Source organism: Varanus komodoensis, unplaced genomic scaffold (assembly GCF_004798865.1).
Source record: "Varanus komodoensis strain SLA01 unplaced genomic scaffold, ASM479886v1 scaffold50, whole genome shotgun sequence".
NCBI lineage: Eukaryota > Metazoa > Chordata > Lepidosauria > Squamata > Varanidae > Varanus > Varanus komodoensis.
Genome location: NW_025336088.1, coordinates 5,717,656 through 5,740,068, shown reverse-complemented (window position 1 = coordinate 5,740,068; position 22,413 = coordinate 5,717,656). Strand labels below are relative to the sequence as shown.

Genomic DNA, 22,413 nt, shown 5'->3' with positions numbered 1-22,413 from the left:
CATATGCTTTTAAATCTGCCTTGGAAGCACAGGGCTTAGCACAAGGAATGTGTGGACTGTAGCTTCCATCATCCTTCATTATTAGCTAAGCTGAGTAATGCTGATGGAAGCCACCGTCCAACATCTGGAGGGCCACACACATTGCCAAACTTGCTTTAAGGAAAGAAAAGCCAATATTCTCTGGATCCCAAGTACTGTGCCTGATGCTATCTTTCTGTGTATAAGTGCTATTACAGAATACACACAGCTTTCTCTGGGCATTAAAATGGCTTAACCTAGATTCCCCCCCCCCATAAAATTACTGAAGAATAGGAAAATGCTGTCAGAGATTGGAATGGTGGTGTTTTTTATTAAGTAATATCGCCCCCCACCCACCCACCCACTCGCAAAGTATTAGAACTCCACTTAGGCCTCAAGGGGACTTCCTGGGAGTAGGAATTTGATGAGAACCAAGCAACTACTAAGAGGACCATGGTTTGCTGTCTTGCTGAGGCAGAAATTATACCAGACTTCATTCAGCTCCTGCTTTGGTACTTGCTGATACAGATGAACAACACTGGAACAGCATTGCTGGCATTCACTCAGCTTTCTGCCCATCCCATAAGATCTTAAGTAAAAGATGTCCTAAGGGAGTTCAAAAGCAGGGCATGATGATGGTGAATCTTGCTTTTTTTTATCCCCAGCATCAGAGGGTCATCAGCTGCCCCAAATACATTTTGTGCTTTGAGCTTTTATCAGCGATTAGGTACGTCCCTCCTTCCTGAACTGACTGAATTCTTCCGAACGCCCTTCATGCCAACAGACAACTTGGTAGATTGTGACGAGGAGTGCCCAAGGTGGTCGTTGCTGCTCAAGAAAAATCCCTTCCTTTGGCTCTGTTTAAATCTGATTATTATCTACCAACTGTGCTTGGGGGAAAAACATGCCAGGATTTTGTACTTTGAGAGTGAATCATCTGTCCCCTCTGTTCTTTCCACAGCACTTGCAATTTGATAACCCTTCCCCAAATCTAAGTAAACAGAGCAAAGAGCTCCAGCTGGCATGAGAAAGTGAAATAAACCACACCTTCTAGGGATGGAATGTGGTGGTCATAGGCCTTGGACTTCCCATTGTTTTGGAGCCAACAAATCCTGCCAAGATTCAGTTCCAGCCACACAAACACTTGCTTTAACGCAAACACAGTCTCTCCCGTAAGAGGCCAGCAGAATGTGGACAACGAGTTCTGTAGGCTGTCCTGAACCACAGCTCCAGAGGAGTGAATGTCCCGCCTTTGCCGCTGGCAAGTTATGTCTCGTCCCCATAATTGTAGCACGCCGTCAGCCCCATAGTCTGGAGCAGCCTTAGAGAGCCGTTGACTGCTTGATGCTGTGGAAGCTGACCCGTGTTGGGGAAGTAGGAATGGACATAGCCCTTGCCACTCGGGCCCGGATGGAATGTTTGTCCTGCCACCGGTGCCATCTCTTCCGTACCGCAGAGCGGACCTGGGGAACACATCACAAAACAACAACAGTAACCTGAAAGAGCTGCTGGACTGAATGGAGAATAATGCTCCTGTTCCTTTAATGCAGCTTTCCACAACCTGATGCTGTCCAGATGTTTGAACTTTAACTCCTATCATCCCCAGCCAGCATGGCAATCAGGAATGCTGGGAACTGGAGTCTAAAATATCTAGAGGGCATGAGGACAGGGAAGGCTGAGAAAGTAGAAAGCCTCAGCAACCAGGTCACTTTGTTTTGCTACCCGCCCCCCCCCCCCAAGAAAAAACAAAGTTTGGATGCCTCTAACAAATCCATTGGCAGAATAGTGAGTATGCGCTCACACACCCTTCAACACCCTGCTAATTTAATCTCGGACAACCCTCCTGGATTCCATAGGATCATTACAAGCAAACGTATAAAATAATTCTTCAAAAAGAGAAATGTCAGCACTAGCCAGAAAATCATTGTAACTCATCCAGGGACACCCCTTCATGTGATTGCCCCAGATGGCAAAGGTGGGTGCAGGGGAACAGCAACATGAAATCATGCTGTTAAAAAAGCCTCAAAAAAACTTTTTTTTAATAAAAAAAAAAAGCTAGGGACTCTCCATCACATAAAGATGGAGAGTCCCTAGCATAGCCTGCCTTGTTTTTCACTTGCACAGCCATGTTGATATGGTGACAATTTGAACAGCTGATCTCTCTTACATTCTGAGTGGTATAAACCGGTGCGTACAGTTCCATGTCAAAGAATCTCCACTCGAAGGATCTCTTGGGCCGTGAATCTATGCTTGGCCCTCCCATGCTAAGAGTGATGGTGGGGCACCTGAGGACAGCCCATAGCAATGCTAGACCTCCCCATTAGACCTCTTCAGGGGCACAATCCTACACACGTTTAGACTGAAAAAGCCTGCTGGTTGGTGAATGTTGAAAGTCATCGAACTTTTCTCTGTCTAAGCATGCATGGGACTGTGCCCTAAACCTGTAGTATATATTTAACATATTCCTTGGAATCCTTAAACTATATACACATCTGATATTCCAATTTCAAAAATTCAGCCAGTTTCAAAGCATTCCTGCTCCCACGCAGAAGCACACTTTCTAGTGTTCTCTTTTGGCTTTTATCTTGAAACTGCCCCTATCTACATGCTACCCTTGGGCTCAAGATTTATCTGTTTTTTCAAAGGTGAGCATAAGGGATGCCCCACTGGCAACAGGTAAGAAAAGACCCAAGAGGTCTCTGCACCAGCTTCCCACCCAGCCTTGGCTCACCTCACTGTTCAGGAAGCAGTAGAAGACAGAGACAAAGAAGCCCTGGTTGGGGAAGAAAGAAAAATATAGTGTCAGTCAAGAGTTGCAAGGAGGGAGAGGAAGAGCCATAGCCTCTTGCCCATGGTTTCTTGCTGCAGGGCACATTGAGTTCCTAATTTCTCTTTAAAAAAAATTAGTGTTGGGGCTCAAGCCTTTGGTCTGCCTTATAAACAAGTGTTGTCCTTCGATATGCCAGAGGGCTTAGATCTCTTGGGCTTAGATTACAGGAGGGTGGGTCTCAGTCAAACATTAGGAAAAAGCAATGGAGCCAATTCCCTAGCAGAGTGTTGGGTTTTCCGTCACTGCAGGTCTTTAAGCAGAAGCTGGACGGCCATCTACCATGGTGATGTAGCTCTGACCTTCCTGATCAGGAGGGGCCTGGACAAAATGACCTACAACTCATTCCCCCAGAGCACTATAGGATGGACTTGGGATTAGTCATTCTTAGGGTAAACTCACTGCTTAATTTAGCCCCATTAATTTCAGGGAGTCTACCATAGATATTAGTAACTTTAGATCCAGTTCTGTGATTGTATGGCTGCATTCACTTACCTGAACCCAATGGGACTTATTTCTGAGTAGAAATATATAGGATTGCATGGTATGATTCTATATTTAGTAGATGGGCTATGATGAACACTCTGCATATGTTCATCAGTGCTCTTAATAATTACTTCGAATGTTACATACCTCAGTGCAGAGCCGTCTTAACAGCATTATGGGCCCAGGGCAAAGCAGTGTACTGGGGCCCCTACGACAACTACAACTACTGTTAATTTTGGAAGTTTTCCAATTTTCCAAGGGTTAACATACACAGATTAGTATGGGGCCCACGGGCAAGTGCCCATCAGGCCCATGCGTTAAGAAGGCCCTGCTCAGTGTGGTCTCTGAAAGCAGGTTCCATAGCTAAGCACAGGCAGTATAGAAATGTAATATAATTATAATAGAAGCAGTCTGCTGAAGGAAAGCCCCTTATCTGGAAGTATTAAGGTGAGCATCGCCTTTTCATGGGGAGAGATAACATGGTTAGTAGATGGTCCTTCAAGCTGTATGTGCAGGGCTTTCTGCTAGAGCCAAAACAAATGCAGAACAAATCCAAAATCATATTGATATGATCACAAAACAAATGTTAAGGGAGAGATATTAAGCATCAATCTGCCAGTTTCTATCCCTTCAGTGTTTCTACCCTTTGTGCATTTGTGTTTGTTCTTTCTAACCCTCTAAGGAATAGGGATACATAATCTGGAAATCTATTAAAGAATGTATTAAATAAGTATGTGCATTTAAATTATTGCAAGGCATTTCAAGTTTGGAAATACCTTCTGCACACCACTTCCCATTGTATTTCAGCTGTAGTTTCTGTGAGTTTTCCATACCTGGAAGGACTCCAAGAGAGAGTTGAAGTAGATGAAGACAATCCGGGAAATTTCATCTTCGCCGGGATTGACAAAAAAAAGCATGTAAGTAATTCCCAGTAAAGGAAGAAGCACAAGCGTCGCCTTCACAGCTTTTCTGGAGGAAGGGCACAGGAAGGGTGTTACTATCCAGATTGTCACATAGATGCCCACTTAGACTGGATCTTTATATGCAGCAAAGGAAATGGTAAGGAGATGGCAGAGTGTCAAGTGTGGGCTGTAGGTGGATGCCCTCACATGCTGAAACATAAAACAGTCCCTGCACACAGAAAGCCAGGACAGCAAGGGGGATAGCTAAATCCTCTTGTGTCGATGCAGATGTGCTAGTTAACTTGCAGGGAATCTTCAGTGCAGGGAAACATTACAATTTATAGACCTCACTTGAAGTCTGCAGTGGCACGCTGCATCTTTTACCACCTCATACGCTCTCCTGTCTCATTCTGCTGCAGGTGCTGCTATGACCTGCATTGGTTCCAAAAATCAAACCTAAAATCAGTTTCCCGGATGTGCAAGGGAATAATTACAATGCCTAAATACAAAATGCCTCACCACAATGCATCCCACCCATTTGGAACTATTGAGGAGAGGCCAAGCTTCCAGTGCACAAGATACTTCTGTTCAGTTTAGAAATGGAAGAAAAACTCTCTCTTGTGACCCTAGTAGCAGCTATCTCCCTAGGTACCTTCTATGCTTCTTCAACCAGCTAGCAATCAAAGCTGTCCAGCTGCCGTATTTTTAAAAGACAAGCCTTCTGCCTTGGTAGCTTAAACCTTAGCAGTGTAAGGACTTTTTATAATGGGAGGTAGGGACTCACAGCATTCCATATATCAAGGCTGGGGAAACCTGCAGCGCTCTAGATGGTGCTGTACTCTACCCATCAGCCCCAGCTAGCATAGTCAGAAATGATGGGACTTGTAGTCCAACAGTATCTGCAGTCCAACAGGTTTCCTGATATACATACTCAGAAGCACTTTTTATTGCTGTATGACAGAGTGGAGCCAGTTGTTCAGATCAGATGCTTAAATGCTGGCTCAGATCTAGCTCTGGCTCTCTCCTCCCACATCAGGGTTGCCCTGTTTAATTCCTGGCAGGGCTCCTTTGACTTTTAAAAGCAGGAGGACAGGCAGGAATCCAAGACTGAACAGGACGTTCCGAGGCACGGATGAGGGAGGCTGCGTCTTCACTGCTTGCAGAATCAGAATAAATTCTGCAAAGCGATGTGGACAGGGCACCTGCTAAAACGGCACCCTACATTTGGTTTGTGAAATTAGAACAGGGCTTCAGCACAGCTATTCTCATAAGACTCAGTCCCTCCTTCCATTTCTATACTGCCCGTTCCCCATCTTAAGTTGGTACCTGTACTGCATTGTCTCTGAGGTAGTGGAGGCCCGAAGCTTGGTCATCAGGATTCTGACAATATTGAATAAAAATATGAAATTGATCTGCAACAGACACAGAAATCAGATTAAACAAAGCCATGAAGTCTTATTTATGTCAGTTGCCATGCCAAGCTAAGAGACAAAGGGAACATTCTTCCATAGCCCTGAAAAGTAGGCCAATATTATTATTCTCATATTACATGTTATTATTCTCAACTGGGTTGAGATTTACAGCTGAGATGAGGGGCTTGCCAGAGGCCATCTATTAAAGTCAGAACTGAAGCAATAGTTGACAGCTCACTTCTCAATATTGCAAAATCCACCCCCCAGCCTTCTGCAGCAGAAACAGGTACCTTCCCTTCCCTTGACTTCGGTTAACCTGGATCAACTTCTTCCTGACCTCCACAAACACCAGAGAAGATCTAATGTACTTGAAATTAGAATGTCAGACTAGAACTGGGGAGACAATGGTTGTGATCTGCATTCGGCCATGAAGAATACTGAGTTACTTTAGACCAGTAACTCTCTCATTCTAACCTTCCTTGCAGGTTCATTGTACAGATAAAGTTGGGAGGCGGGAATGCCACTGTTTATACCACCCTGAACTCTTCAGAGGAAGAGTGGGGTTTTTAAACTTGCAGCTAATGCCATTTCAACTGCAAGCGTTCAACCCCCTTGAATGTGAATACGACAGGGATAAATAAAAGACATTAAGGGATAACCAGTTCATATTAAGTGTAGTAAATGCCCCCTTCAAAAGGAAGAGCACAGCTTTGCCATGTGAACAGGTCAGATAGGCAGAGTAGCAGCCAGGGTTGGATTAGGTGAGAAATGCTCCATTCAAGGGTACTTATTTAATAGGTCAGCTTCAGTCTTAGGGATGCCTAGAGTTGACTCAATGGGTCTTACGTCAGTCTAATTTTTGTCTCACTGCATATTCCAGCATATTGATGAATACTAATTTCTTATCCAGAAATTGAACTTCTTCTTTTGTGATGTACCCACAGAACCATTTAAGGCAGGAGCGCAGAATCTCAGGCTTGCGGATCCATTCAGTCTTCCTGGGATCCAGCCTTCCCCCCGAGCCCCAGTCACCTGACCACTGACTGTTTTGTCATTTCTCATCTTTTGCACGGTTTTCCCTCATTATGAAATACTGAAACGCCTTTCCTGGGGCTTAGTGACTGGCAGCAAGCGCTCTCACCTACAATGCACTGATGTATTTGGTCATTTGCTCTCACCCTTCTGGCCACTCATCCCTCAAACGCAGCTCTGAAAACCTCGCTTAAATGGAATTCAGCCTGCCAGCTGGGAGGGGGTCAGCAATCCTGTTTTAAAAGGGCCGGCGCATGCTTTTCTGCGCATCTGATACCCAGTGCTGCAGTGGCCTCCAGTTATGGCGTCGCCCACTCCAATCTGCATGATTCACAGTGACCAGGGCAAGCTGCAAACACATTTGACTGTGTGCAAGCGCAGGCCGTTTTGTGGATTGGGGCGGGGTTAGGTAAAAGCCAGCTTTCCATTGGACATCCTGCAACTTCCTGATGGATTGCTATGACTGAGATTCAAAAACTTCTGTGAATAAACGTTCTTAGATGTTGGTAACAGATCAGCACAACAGATTTGAACCAGGCTTCGTCATGTTTACAGGAGATCCATTAAAATCAATGAGCTCAAATTAGTCATGACTTACTTATCCCATTGATCTCAATGGTCTATACTAAACTTGATCTGTTGTCAACATCTGAACATATGATTTGCATGTTGTTTATGAGTGGTGGTAAAAAGCCATTTTTCAAGCAACAGTTTTCAAAGTCAGCCTAAAGTAGAGAGCCATCTAAACAGAGCCAGTAAAAGTAACTTTTTCGGGCAACTTTAATGTCTTTTGCCACTAGGGGGAGCCACTCTCTCAAGTATTTTAAAACAAGGAACTATTGGACTGCGCAGAGCCTTCATTTTTCCTCCTTTCTTTAGAGCTGAACTAGAGGATTCAGCACTATTGCAGAAGATAAATAAGGAGTGGAAAGAGACAGTGTCATCCACATTTGAAAATCAGCAGATGCAACAAAAGCTCTCAGATCATTTCCATCTCCCCCAAATGGGCTTCCCTGAGAGAACAAAGACACATACGCACACTAAAACTACTCATTGATCAAGGGCATGGAGTATTGTAAGAGACTGAAAATGAGCTGGATCCAGATTTAGTCAGAATAGACTGAATCACTGAATAGACAATGAAATCAGTGAGGTTTAAGTTAATTGTGACTAATGCAATCTGCTGATTTGAGTGAGTGCTCTGAGGGTGACTTAAGGCACAATCACACTGCTATAGATTGTACTGTGCTGCTTGGAAACCCTTGAGGTTTGAGGCTTCTGAGGTTCCGGCAGCTTGCTGGGCAAAGCTAATGGGGCTGGGGGAATGGCAGAGGCAATCTTTGTCTACCTGTTTTCCAGTATCCTTTATTTTCACTAGATAAAGGGCACTCTGGAGCGGGAAGGAAGTCACCTGGAAGAGACCTGTGGTGTGTTGCTCGTATATTCAACCAACAAGTACCAGTTTGTTTTTGTTTCATTAACTTTTGTGCCACAGTAAACCATATTTTGCAGCTTCCCAGTGTTGTGTATCTTGTGTACACCAAGTGGTAACAATGCCAATTAAATCTATTTCAATTCCAGGTTGTAAAGCAAAACAAATAGCTTTGAAAAAGTCAAAGGAGGATGAATATTTCTGCAAGGTACTGTATTCACAAACTATTCCCTCTCTCCCTGCACTTCCTGAATCCTTCCTAAATCAGAACTAGCAGCAACTGTGCAAAGACAGATTAAACAGAAAATCGATGCAGGTTCCTACAATTCAGTATGATCTAGTCAAAGTAGTTCTACCCTGTCATTCTCCCTCCATTTGTACCATCACTATTGTAAGACAAAACATTTTACAGAACTCTAGATGTGTAATCAAGAAAGGCATTTACTACCAACGGGTCCCAGATAGGAATGAAGGAATTTTGTTTGGTGCACATTTTAAGCCAACCAGCGTAATTCACACTTCATGATCTAATCTGGGACCAGAAGACAGCACTGAAAATGTGGTGGACATGAAGAACTATCAGTTCGACACTGAAGAGCCAGAGGATCACATTGCCAAGGGGAGATATTGGTATATTTTTTTTCTGGAGTTTTCCTTTGCTTTAATGGTGCTTTTCAACTGACAACTTGGCAATTGGTCCCTGGCAACTGTGCACAAATTAGTCTATATTCAGTCTCGCCTTCATGTTGCCTCCTCGCTTTAATAGCTGAAACATGCAAGGAAAGTTACCAGGAAAGATGACACATATCAGAAAGCTATAAGAATACACGGCGCATTTGCAAAAGACCAATATAATAATGATCATAATACAAACATAGCCCCCAGCCTGACACCAGAAAAATACCTGTGGGAAAAGAAAAAGGGGTCAGGGCAGGGATGGGGAAATAAGACTGGTTCTGCGGCAAAGGACACCATGATACTGGCTGGAAGAGCAAGCAGGAAGGAGGGGGAGAAGGAGCCACTGGAAGGCTAGTTGTTTGTCAGGCCCCCTGCATGGTCATTCCACAGACAACTCACACTGCACAGCTCCGTTGCAGGGTGGCTTAATATGTTGTGCAAATCCACACCTTGTGGATATGCTTCTTTGAGAGAGATGCTTGCAGAAACTCCCTTTCTCCTTATATTTTAGACTGTCCACTCTATGTGAAGATGAGAAATGAATGACCTCTTTAAGGACAGGCTGTTCCACTGGCCTGGTTACAGAGACGATATTGCTTCTTGTTACAACAGAATTTGTTAAAGCTGATGGAATTGATTGCTTAGATGATACATCTGATGAATGAATTTTCATTTTATTTGCAGCATCTTAGAGCATATTTCTCCAAGCCTCTTGCTACAGCCTACGGTTTGGGTAAAGATACATTCATATTTTAAGAGTTAAGGAGATAGTTTGACAGTACCATGGCTGCCATCAAAGGGAAACCCTTTCTGCCTGTTCTGACAAAATATTTTGGGTTTAAAACCAGTTTTGCGGGTTTTCAGACTGAACTGAGGAAAAGTTGGTTGTGGTGAGTAGTACCTCTTTGCTACTGCAGCCAATTTCACCAACATACACATTATTCCCTATCTTGCAGAAGTTTTGGAACTTGTCTTAAACATAAAATAAAATTCAATATCATTTTATCAGTTGAAAGATCAGTGCATAATCATGTTTTACTCTTCCTCATTTTAAATAGCTCTGTCTGCCCTAAGAGGAGAGAACCTTCTTGGTATGTGAATCAACTCATTATTCAAGTTGCTGCACTGCCATTCATAAAGCCAAGTTTGCATTATAGGGGAAAAAACCCCCATTATTATTGCTCCTGAAATGCTCTGTATGTTTTCATCTTCACAGTAAACAATTTAGAACTTGAATTTTGGAAATGAGGTTGATATCTCAAATCATGTGAAAACGAATAGTGTGTAAATATGACATGGCCAGGTACCTTCATCTCTGTTATCCTGCTAACAGGGATATACATTTTCATTCAGACAGGCCTTTTGACTTTTAAGCTGCCTTGCTTGTTGAAGTAGGTTTTAACTGGTAGGTGTTGTTATTTCTTTTGTATTGATGTGCTTTTAATTGTGCTTTCAATAGATTTAATTATAATTGTATAGTTTTGTTTTACTCATCATTTCATATTTATCTGCATTTTATTATTGTTCGTCACCTTGAGCACTCTTTTAAATGGAAATATGTGCTATAAAATTAATAAACAATAAATAAATCAATATTTCCCAGGATCTACAGTAACACCATGGGAATAATGCTGTCCGATGTGTTTGATACATTCCCTTGCTCCATATGATACTAACCCAATATTATTATACCCAGACTGAGATGGCCAATTCTAACAGAACAAAGAAATTCTAGGAGAGAATCCAAGATAATGACAATTGCATCCCAGCCTTCTTTGGATCATGGCCATGCTGGCTGTGGATGGTGGGAGTTGTACTCCAACACATCAGAAGAGCACTAAGCTGGAAAGGCAGCTGGGAAGAATGGAAGCAAGTCTGCCTGAGACTGGAAGCTCCCCCAGAGATGGGTTCCTCTGACCTCCGTGAACACCCAGAGTCCTCTGCTTTCTTTCCTCTCCTGGCCTCCACCAGTTTGGAAATGCTCATTCCAAGTACAGTGAGCTGCTGGGATTTAAAAATAAGGCTGCACAAAGGGCAGAACAGTAGCATTATCTCAAGTTCATGCAGCACGGCCTCTGACAAACCAATCACCTCCCACTTTCTCCCAGGACTCCGCATCAACCAAGGCTGCAGGGGAGACAGCGCCTGGGTAATAAGGCAGCTATTACCTCATCAAAGAACGTTATTAAAAGGCTTGCCGAGGAGGAGAATTGCACTGTGTGACTTGCGCCATATTCAGTTGCTCCACGGACTGTAGTAGCAGCACATACACGTGAGGGGGAAAGTGTACAAGCAGGACAACAGCAGAGTGGGAAGGGGAGGAGAAATGGGTGGGGTGGGTGGCTGGAAAGAAGGGAGGAAGCAAGCAAGCAAGGACACTAGCTGCATACGATGTAGGAGATCTTTTCTTTTATCGTCTTACCTTAATGCAACTGAACCTGAAACCAGCAGCGCTGTGCGGGAGGCGATGCTCAACCCTCTCTCTATGGGACAGTGCCCTCCAGAAATCCCCCCTCCAAAATAAAGCCACCCTTTTCCCTTTCAATGGAAAAGATACTCAGACCATTAATGAGGAAGCAGCGGGGCGGGGGTGGGGGGGAGGCCCTTAGCAAACAAATGGCTTGCAAGTAGAGTCAGGCAGTTCTCCACACCCCCTCCCCAGGCCCACAGTGGAAGCCTCTCTACTGCTGTGCAGAAGAAAAGGAAGGAAAGGGGGGAACGCTGTCAGGTCGGGAACCCCTCATGTGTCTCTAGTTTCATGTCACATCTGGTCATGCCAAAACAAGGCTGGTCATGCTACCATTTTGCAAAAGGGCAGAAAGAGTTACATCCAGGATGATGAGAAGGAAAGGACTCCTGTACTTAGCTCTGCAGAGGAGGGATTTCTGGCTCGTTTGATTGATTGACTGATTGATTAGACTTATATTCCATGATATTGGCCCAAAGGCTCTCATACAGGTTTTCTCTGCCTGACAATCGACTGCAAGTTATTTGAAGGAAGTTGCTTCCTGCTCTCGTTTGCTTCGGGTTCCTTTAGCCACAAATGCACCTGCCAGATAATTTGAAGGGGGCAGGGAGGTTTCCATTCTTACCAACAGCACCAGTATCATGGGACCTTGGTAGATGTAGTCTGTGTAAATTCCTGCACGCTTTCCAAACCAGCACCTGGAATTAAAAATGGAGGAGCCCACAATTAGTTAGTTGCTTCATTGATATACTGTCCAAGAATGGAAGGTTTCTGGGTGCTAAACTATTCATACAAGCAATGAACATTTTCCCTTCCCCAACACTGCTATTCTGTCTAGGAAGGAAGCTGCTCTTTGCAACAATGGCAACTCCCATTTTCATGGGGAATGCAGTGCGGGAGGGGAGAGGAAAGTTACGAGTTAAGCTGCTTTCTTCCCATGCACCACTGCCCTGATCAGCCCCCCAGCCCTCTGATCTGCTATTTAACAAGGAAAACAGACACAGAAGTAAGTCACATTGTTCCTTCATTGCCCAGTTTGGCCCTGAGCCTCTCAGTTCCTGATATTCCCCAAGACTTCAGTAGCTGTGCAGGGCTCAGCTTTCTTTTTGGTCTTTCCCAGCAAAGAAAGCCTTTTAGCCAAAATGAGGAGCCCTTTTTAAGCATTTGTAGCCCCAAGCACAAGTATGCTTTGGCTTTAGCTATAACCACAGCCAGGGCTTAGCATGGAAGCAACATCGATCCCGTTCGCCTGCATGATTAATGATTATGGGATGGAATTGTCAGGGGGCTGCTAAGTCGTCTATTAGCAAGTCCCTGGGAAAGCAGGAGCCGGGCAGGGAAGCATCTCTGGCCCCTCTCATTAACCTCCAGCCTCGTTTAGCTAGACAGGGCCTCCCATTGGCATTTTGTTATCACAGGCCAGATCTGCATATATAAAAAACTGTGCAGTTTCTTACCAGGTAGTGGAATTCTACTATATGGATAAATTGTGCACGTATGTCTAACTTTCTGAATTTCCCTATATCTATTCCACTTCCGCCAGCCACAGAGGGGAAGGAGGAGCATGCCAGCATGCTGACAACACACCTCTTCAGCTCTGCAAGCATCTGTTCCTCCGCTATTGAGGACCGAGTTAGGTAGATAGAGACTGCAGTTAAAAAGCTGAATTTCTCTTCTATTTCTTATGAAACCAGCCATGCATGCATGGGGGGAGGGGGCTGGATTTGGGCCACAAAACTGGGGAGCAGAATTAACCATTTCCCCCATGCATTTTCCTAATGTTGAATTGCCCCTGAAGCTTCTGTTTTCTCCATTAGGGAAGACATGTCTCTGCCCCTGCAGCCCTAGTCTTGTTTTGTCCACCGGGACTGGAATCCTGATTCCAGCTCATTCAATCCATCAAGAAAAGAAGGAAAATAAACTCCCTCTCTTTACCTCTCCTGGTTTTCACTGTATCCCAAGATTTTAACATCCACATTTTTTGCAGCTTGCAAAAAGCACCTGGCAGCTTGCCACCTGGCAACAGCTGGGGAGTGGGAGGCGGGCTTGTTGCAATGACCAAGGAAGCGCTTATAAGGAAGGCTGATCTCGCTTCCTGCTCTGCTCCTGGCAGCATTTGCAAAACAATTCATGTTTCTTTGAAGCCAGGAGAGCATCCCTCCTTCCACCTCCAGGTCCCTCCATTGCACCCACTCCAAAGCACAGCCCTGCTCTGGAAGTCATCGCCATAGCAGCAGAAGGGCGGGGAGAGGCTGGGACCAACTTACTTCTCGTTGTCATAGTAGAGCTTCCCAATGGCCCAAGCAATGATGATGGGAAAGGGGATGCCTGTGAATGAAAATAAATGCAGATTTCAGTGGCTCCCCTGATTGTGACTCAGCAATGGGAGAGCTGGGGAAGGCAGCGGGTAGAAGGTTTTTGGCACTCTGTTTTTGGCTGCATCCACACACCCCAGATGATGATAAAACCAGACTATTTCTGAGCTTAGAACCAGAACCTGTTCTTTGTGTGAGAGCCCAGTCTCTTTATAAAATCTATGGCAGGACTGTGCAAATGAACATGCCTATGCAGAATGCAGGAGCACATCTGCAGTCCTGAGATCACTCCACTTCAGACCAAGATCCATTTCCAGTACTATTTCAAGTGACTGTGTCTCTGAGCATACCAAATTGCTTGGGCTTACTTTCAAAATCGCTTGGGCACCAGAACCTGCTTTTAGTTTTGGATCTTGGCAATGGAAAAATGGACACGAAAGAGCCCTTCTGAACAGATGCAAAGGGCTGAGTATGGCAGGAAAGAAAACATGCTTTTGAACATGTGCAGAGGGCTGAGTTCAGTCTGATCTATCCTTACAAGGCAAAGCTGGGCTGAGAGATTTGTGATGTAGTAATAAAAATGAGCTATTCCCTGAGCAGGCACAAAGGTGCCTCACCACTTACTAGCCATGGCCGTAGTAGCTGGGACCTTGCCTGCCCGTCCCTCCTGCCCCATTTCAGTAAGAGCAGCACCTTCCTTTGAGAAGGGGAGCGATGCCCATCAGAGGAGGAAAGGGAGCCCTGCGTAGCTGCGCCGCCTCCCGCCCCCTCCGCATCACTCACACCAGCCGATGCAGAGGAACATCCACTTCCGCAGCTTGTCGGTCGAATAGGTGAGGACGATGGCGGTGTGGAGATAGCAGCCCTCGCCGAACATCCAGAAGAAATTGGTGACGTGAAAGTAGTTGTAGGCGGCTGTGACGAGACGGCACCATGCCTGCAGGGTGAAGGGCAGGCACCATGGACTGAGAAACGCCCGGCCAGCCAGTCAAACCCCACGCAGAGCCGTGCTCCTTTCCGCCTTCTAACGGCAAGGCTGCCCAGCTGCTTGCACGCTCCGTCCTGTGCCTGCCAGCCTTGAATCTCTACGAAAGTCAGCCTGAGGCTCCAGACCTTAGCTCTGCCCCCCAAACTCAAAGCACAGCAAACTGCCAGAGTTCTCATCTCTGAATGAATTCAGGCTTGCATGACCCTTAAAGATGCAATCCTAAAAGTTTAGGAGTCGTAGGGCATTTTTGCTGTCTCAACATGCACAGGATTGTGTCCTAAATTGCTAGAACTTCTTCTGACACCTCGGTTCCTATGCAGGCTAAACTGAGTTTTGCTAATCCCAAACTGCTAGTCTGGGCAGCCCAGCAGAGTTGAAAGCACCCCCTTTAGGCCAAAGGAAAGCACAATCAGGAGATGCCAAGTTTAGAATTTCCGCAGCAAAGTTTTTGACCTCTGTCCTCCTCTTGTTTTAGCTCTGAGAGCAGGCACTGTGGTACATTTATAACTTTAGACCCTTTTCCTGTGCAAAAGTTTGACAGGTTTATGGGCGTTCATATTACCTTCTAAGGCATGCCTATAATTTTAATGTGCTAAAATACAGCATTATTACAATAGGAATTGTGCAACTTTTGTGAAGGAGTCCCTGCATTACCCAGTATGATTAATCCCTAGAGTGTAGTAGGTGGGGATGGGGGAGGGATGCAGTGGCTAGGAAAGAAGTGACTTAGGGAGGCTGGGAAAACTGATTGCCAGAAATGCTGTATCTCATTGGTCATAGGCTGTCTGGGCAAAAGCTGCAGGCTCAGGTACAGAACCCCAGGGGAGGCGTTAAGCCAAAGGAGTCCTCCAGCCAATCCTAAGATTATAGGAAGCTGCCTTGTACTGCATCAGCTCAGCACTGCCAGGCACTAACTGCCTTTTACTCTCACCAGCTGCAGGGAGAGATCTCCTGCAGGTCTGCCCAGAGAATCAGGCCGGGGGAATGTGCATGTGAGATCTATGCCCTGCCACTGAGCTACACCCCTTTCCTAAGGCTTCATCCACCCCATCACCTCCAAACACCTTTGTGCTTTACTATATAGATCGATGATGATTTTCTAGGCTCAACCTTCATAACAGGCGAAGCAGCCAGGACCTCAAAGCTTTAGGGGAGGGGGCTAATTTCCCTGGTGTGCTTTTCCCTAGATCTGGCAGAGATACAATCCAAATTGCAGCCCTGCAACGATCGAGCAGTCTGCACCAGTTTCAGGGGAACCTACCACATTGCTTTCATGTACTTCTGGATTCATGGTCAGCTGCACCACAAACCACGTGGCGTTCCGCAAAATGAAGGCTGTGATCAAGTTCCAGTGGATGATATTTCGTAGGCAGCGAATACTCCTGACGGAGAAAAGAAACGACTCCTGGTGAAGAGCCGTGAAGAGCCCATGTGCTTATGACATCCAGGCATTCCCATCTCAGGGCAGGGTCTTCCCTCGTGCTCGCTCACTCTGTGAGCTCTGTCGCAGCACTTACCTCAGGCGCATGAAGAGCACGAATGCAGCCAGCAGGGCCCCCAGGGAAATGCAGTGCCCAAGGTAGTTGATGACCACGGCGACATGATAGTGCAACTTGCTCCTCTTCTGCGGGGGGGGGGAAGACATAGGAGACTCCCATGAGGCCAAGGAGGGTGCAGAAGAAGGGGGGAGGGGCCCTGCTTCCAACCCACGGGAGGGAGTTTGGCTCTTTTGCCGCAAACTTGCTGGGTCCCTGGTAGGAGCCAAAGCAAGTGGGCCAAGGTGGAACCTGTAGCCTTGGGGTGGAGACAGCGAAGAATCTGGCATCAGTGGTGGGGGCAGGACAGGAATGGACAGTCCAAGGGCAGAGCCTGGCAGAAGCAGGATTTATTGACCCTGGCTCTTCTTGGGATCGCAGTAGTCCAAAGACGGCCAAATCAACTCTCAGGGCACTAAGAGGATAGCAGAAGAGGTGACATCGACTCTGCTGTACAGTTGGAGAGGAGCCTGCTTTTTAATTTCTCACAGCACTCCAGAACACCCAGTCTGGAGATCCCAATGCAGTTATACTTAGAGTGGCCTCACTGAAATAAATGGAATTAAGTTTGGGCCTTTTTGGTTGTGGCACGCCAGTTGTGGAGTGAGCTCTTCAAAGAGGTGTGTCTGGTGCCAACTTTGTGTTCTTTTCGGGTGAAGACCTGTTAATCCTCCCAGCATTTTAACAACTTAACTTTTTCACTTCATGTTTTAATATGGCATTTTATTCTGTACTGCTGCATGCTTCTATGTTGCTCCAATGGCCATTGCTATTGTGGTTTTGTTGTTTTAAGTTAATTTAGATTGTGTGTGTTCTAATTAAAAAAAAAAAAACTTTGGTGAACCACCCAGAGTGCCTCAACAGAATAAAAATGAATAAACAAAAAACAGTCTCAACCAGCATTCCCAAATTAAGACATTTCTTTTTCCTGTAAGCAGTCCCAAGATGCTTGTTGTGGATGGCCTATAAAAGCTTTTAATAAACAAATACATATTTTGGATTTCAGCTGCTATCAGCTCTGGCACCCTAAGCAATGGTCAAGAATGCAGGGAGTTGTAGTGCAAAACATTTTGAAGGGCAACAAATTGAGGAAGACCGATCTTGACTAAGCCGTCTCATTGATTGTGATAGTCTACTCTAACTATTGGCTAACATAGCATGACTAACTTAAGTCCCGTGGATTTCAGTGAGTCTGTTTTAAACCTGGATCCAGCCCACAGCATCGCTCCAAGACATTCTGGGACATTTAAATGTGGTGGCTCACAGTACGGTCCCTTTTTGTAGGGACCAAAGTCACCTGCCCAGTGAGGCCTACTCAAGCCCCACAGCTGCCCTGGGAGGCTGGCAATGCTCTGGGCCTGAAAAGAAGGGCTGAGGATGCAGGACAAATGGGTCATGTGCATCTGTTATCTCATGCAAGGTTCAGCTTTGGCCACGCCACTGCAAACCTATGGAAATCCACATCTGCAGTTTAATTCCCTCAAGATTTCAGCCATGGCCAATGCTCCAAAGTGCCACCATGTGCCCAGACTAGTTTTTCCCCACTAATCAGTTTTCCCTGCCATGAAGGAACCTTCTCCAATACCCATTTGCGATCTTTGCTACAGCCCTGAGCTTACGGCTTTATCTTCTCTCAATGGGAAAGCTTCCCTCCCACATCTTTAGGCGAGCCATTAAGAAAATGCTGCCATGTTCCTCCTTTTATCCGCTCTTCTCTGAAGTGCCTTTACAGGCAATCTTTTATAAGGAGCAATGTGAATAATTGCCCTCCTATCATTACATACCTATTAGGCTAATAGCCATCCTCACTACATGAGATAATAGAAGGCCCACACTGTGACAAGACAAGAAGTACTTCCTCTTGCCACTTCCAAAGGCACCGATACTTTTGGAGGATTATCCCAAGCTTTGGTGAAATTTGACAGGGGGCTCATGCTTAAATACATGGCATCATACCACAGAAAGAGGTCAAAGCTTTGCTAAAAGGGCCATTTGGGGAACAACCCCAGTGCTCAGGAAGGGCAAGCTGACCGGGAGCAGTGCAGAATTGCTCGATAATTCTTGAAAAGCTATGTAAGGGAAGAGATCCTCTGAGAGAGGGGAAGTAAGGCTACATGAGAAGGAACCATGTGCAGCCCTCTGCTATTTAAGATGCTGCAATGCTCTTGGAAGGGGCAGCTATTTCTCTCCCCATTAATTGCTAAGTCACAGGGTGGATGCAAGGCAGCTGGCTAATTTAATTAGTCAGCCATCCTCTCCTGTGATTTCTACCCAAGCCCCCAGGGACATCCAAATTTAATTGCTGCTGCAGATATATCATGTTTCCAGGAACCTTTGCTAAATTCTAATTAAGTGACAGCCTTCTGGGATTTTCCAGATAATGGCTACACCATGGAAAGTGCAGCATGCCTCTTGCATGCCTGCTTGCTGCCCCTTCCCTTCCACCACGCACGCACACACCTAAGCTGCGAGGCCAGGAAATGTTTGCACCAATGACTAGCTGCTGGAACGGTGGTGATATTCAAACCACGGCAGATCTCCTGTGCCCGGCTTGAAAGGAGTGGCCCAAGTCAGACGGAGCTTGATTTAGAATGGAACCCCAAGGCAGAGATACCCCTACAGTGAGCCATCATGAGGTGGCCTTAAGAGAGGCATTTTGGCCTTGTAGGATGGGAAAAGACCACTTAGTCAGTGGTGTTAAGCAGCGTTGTGCCAAAACCCTATGTGGCCTTTCAACTCCCTGAGAAAGAAGCAGTCTGCCTTTTCCCTTGGGCTGTTCAGGGAACTTTCACAGGGTGGAGGGCTTCAGTGCTTGCCCTACTGTAAGGAGGTGGGTGGCTGAAGGGTGCATGGGTGTCCTGCTTGTACCAGCCCCCTCTGCCCTTACCTGCATTCTGTCCTTACAAGGTACAGCCTTCCCAGGTGCTCAAACTATGTGGAAAGCCCCGTAGAGCAGTGGTTTCAAGCCATTGGTCCATGGGTGATCTTCTGCCAGTCCATGGGGGGGGGGGAGTGCATCGCACTTGCCGCAGACTGGCGTGGGGGCTGGCTGTGCTCCACCACCTCTTCCCTGGTTGGCATCGCATTTGCAGGGGGTGCGCTGGTACCACCTGGGCAGGCAGGGAGGGGAGAGACGGCTCAGTGGGAGCCAGCTAGGAGCCACACTGTGCCAATTTAGAAATATAGAAACAGAGCGAGTCAGAAGCGGTCTCCGGGGCCATCTAGTCTGACCCCTGGCTCTAGCCAGCTCCACTCATGACATGCCTAACATGTGCATGTCTAGCCTAGCCTTGATTTTGGTATTTCGTTCTTTTGTTGGCATTTTTTTTGTTACTCGGTTTCTGATAGTTTTTGAGAATTTTCACTTTTTTGGAATTGTGTTTGGAAACTAACACAGAGAACACTGTATTGTGTGTGTGGTGCTTTTTGTTTCTGGCTCAGCAGTCCCCAAGGTGGTTTCCTGTTTTCGCTGGTCCCCAGCTGTGGAAAGGTTGAAAACCACTGCCTTAGAGGACTTAGCCGAAATTTCCTCCTCTCAGGGTTTCCAATACAGCTGCCTGCTGAATTCCTGAAATCAGAGAGGCAGTTTTGGTTTTGTATCTGTTGTTACTGGAAGTCTTCTAAACAACAAGAAGATGGAGAAGAACTCATTCAGTTTTCTAACACTCATCAGGCAGCGGCACAGGAAAATGCAGAGGAGGTTTTTCAAGAACCTGCCCTGCAAAAAGAGGCTGCAAGAGAGCAGGGTGATGGGGAGAATGGGAAAAGGACAGTCAAAGAAAGATCACGCTCACCCCTCAGCCACCTCCTCACAGGAAGGTAAGCACTGAAGCACCCTGATGAAATTCTCTGCAACTTTCCTCTGAAATGCCTTGCTCTTTCCCACAATTTTCAGGTGCAATTTCTTCCCCCACTCAAATGGTTGAAAGTAAGTAGACCGAAGAAGTTGGCATAGAGCTAATATTATCATCTGTACATTCACATATGCATGTGTGTGGGGGTGACTTTGCCTTTGGCCCTGCTCCTTTTGTCTTTGGATCCATCCATGATACATTCCCCTGAGAATTTCTCTGAAATTGAACTTGGATCTCAGAGCTGAAAGAGGTCACCCAGCATTGCATTAATGGCAGAAGGCTGGAAGACAAACCAATTCCCTCTTATGGGCCTTGATTCAAGGAAGGTCTCCTGTACAAGCTGCCCCCCCCCCTTAAAATTACACCTGAAGGCTAAGGTCAAAAGGCAGCTTTATGTCAGTAGGTCCATAATGGTTTAACCGTCTTTAGCTCAGTCAAGTGTAAAGCTAAAACACATTTCATGGATGAGCTCTCTAATAATAAACATATTCTCAGAAGCCATGAAAGTGGCAAAGCGGTTCCAGGTTGCTGTGTTAGGCCCTTCAGAGACAACATCACAGACTACGCTCCATATACTCAGTTTGATCTGATAAGCATGCAGTCGCCAGAAAACCCAGCCCTCGCTGCCTGAAATGGATGGCACCCCATACCTCTTCGTTGAGGATTTCCTGACACTGGGAGTAGTTGACACGGGTGGCCCAGCTTCCATTCGCAAAGCATTCTCTGTACACATTGTCTGAAAGGGGAAAAAATGCAGAGGAGACTGAGTGGGCTGGGAGCACAAAGCGGGCAACGTAAAAGACTGAAGCTCCGGCGGGCATCTCACAGAGTAAGATTCACTGACCATGCAAGGAAAATTATCCTTGGCCTTCTTAGTCGAACCAATTGCTTTGCTGGCTGGGGGAGTGAGAGGAACTGTAACCCAAGACATCTGGAAGGCGCTGGGATGGAGACTCGATCTAATAGGTTGCATAAATAAGGCAAGGAAGCTTAATGTAGAAGGGATGGGTCTTTAAGGACAAGGGAGCTGTTTTGGCTGCAGAAAGGGATGAGAAGCCAAATTGAGAGAATCGAATTGAGAGAAATTAATTATTTTGGCAATTTGCACATGTCTACTCATAAGCAATTTCCACTGAATTCAATGAGCCTTTCCTCTGCGATCCAGTGGGATATACTGTAATCTACATGGAGAAAAATGAGCCTAAAATGACATTCTTGAGATACACAATTCTACTGTTCACAACTGTTGCCAGGAAGAAAGAGGATAGAAAAGATGGCCTTTTATTTTCTTGAGCAATCCTTTGCTCTTTCTTCTCAGCATCTTCTGTTTACTTCTTTCTTCCCGCATTAGCAGATTCCTCTTCAGAATAAATTCTTGGCACATGCAATTTTCCTCAGGAATTCTGCAGATAATGCGAGCAGAAATGGGAGTGAGCTGCAACTGCCTCTCACTGGCATCACCCCTGGAGACTGAGCGGGCCGAGTCGGGTGTGGGGGGAGTACTGATGCCTCCCCTCACTGGGACGAATGAGGGGAAGGGGGAAGCGAAGCCTTTTTAAAATGGTGTGACAGGATCATTTTCACTCACATAATGGCTTCATCACTGCCGTTTACCTCCTCAGAAATGATGACACTCTTCCCTCTCCTTGCAAATCAAAGCTGTCAGGTCAGATAAGAAGGGTGATATAAGCCACAGCTGTTTCAGCAGAGAGCAGCCTATTGAAATGCTGACAGGCTTCAAAGCCGCAGGGTGGGCAGACCCAGCTGGCGCAGGGCCAGCCCAGCACTTTTTGCTGCCTGAGGCCAAGGACAAGATGCCCCTTTCCCCACCCCATTGCACATACGGAGCCCAACTGGAGTGGCAATTGCACCTTAGCTGGCCATGGGGCAGCACACTGGGGGAAGCTGCCTTAAGAGGCGTGGGGCTGATGGAAGGACACACACACAAGGTCGTCCTTCAACGACTTAGCACTTCTCCTACCTCACCAGCATCGACCACTTGAGGGGGGGCTCATTCTGCCCAGTGGCCTGGCCTGGCTCCTTCATTTAGCTCCTGCAGAACAGGCAAGATCTTGGTCTGGAGTCAACCCTTGAGGACAACCAGTCGGAGCCCCTGAAGATTATGTGCATGGGGGTGGGGAAGGACTGGGGAAGGTTGGGTCCAGTGCTTCGGCGCCCCCAGCATTTCTGGGGATCCGATTAGCTCTATGCAGGTGACCAAGCCAAGGACTCATACTTGCAAAGCACCCGTAACGTATGGTCAATTTGAAATCCAGGCATGCAGAGAGGAGTGGCACACAGAACCAGAATGCCACATGCAACCATTCCAAGGAAGACAGCTGTATCTTCTATACACCCTGATTTGAAGCTGCAGTTTATTTGGGAAAAGTTGCTCTTCTGGATGTACCGGACAGTATAGTGTCTGTTCTGGAGAGGCCTCTTGCCCTCTGATAAATGTGTATCCTTT

The 22,413-nt window shown here is 46.2% G+C and overlaps 1 protein-coding gene across 1 annotated transcript; it reads right to left on the bottom strand.

Annotated features, from left to right (window-relative positions):
• Positions 1 to 835: 835 nt before the first annotated feature.
• Positions 836 to 16,202, bottom strand: LOC123031771 (corticotropin-releasing factor receptor 1). Its single transcript, XM_044447082.1, has 9 exons — positions 16,075 to 16,202; positions 15,819 to 15,939; positions 14,353 to 14,506; positions 13,522 to 13,582; positions 11,880 to 11,952; positions 5,560 to 5,645; positions 4,165 to 4,300; positions 2,750 to 2,791; positions 836 to 1,481 (listed from the first exon to the last, which is right to left on the bottom strand). The coding sequence occupies exons 1-9, from the start codon at positions 16,200 to 16,202 to the stop codon at positions 1,341 to 1,343; spliced, it is 942 nt and encodes a 313-aa protein (XP_044303017.1). The 3' UTR covers positions 836 to 1,340.
• Positions 16,203 to 22,413: the final 6,211 nt, after the last annotated feature.

What these genes read in the sequence shown, in the direction of transcription:
- LOC123031771 (XM_044447082.1), bottom strand. Translation starts at nt 16,202, where the DNA reads ATGTCTTCCCCCCCCCCGCAGAAGAGGAGCAAGTTGCACTATCATGTC. An exon ending in GTTCCTCTGCATCGGCTGGT is followed by an intron (nt 13,583 to 14,352) that starts GTGAGTGATGCG and finishes TTTCATTCACAG; the next exon opens with GCATCCCCTTTCCCATCATC. An exon ending in CCATGATACTGGTGCTGTTG is followed by an intron (nt 5,646 to 11,879) that starts GTAAGAATGGAA and finishes TGTCTGTTGCAG; the next exon opens with ATCAATTTCATATTTTTATT.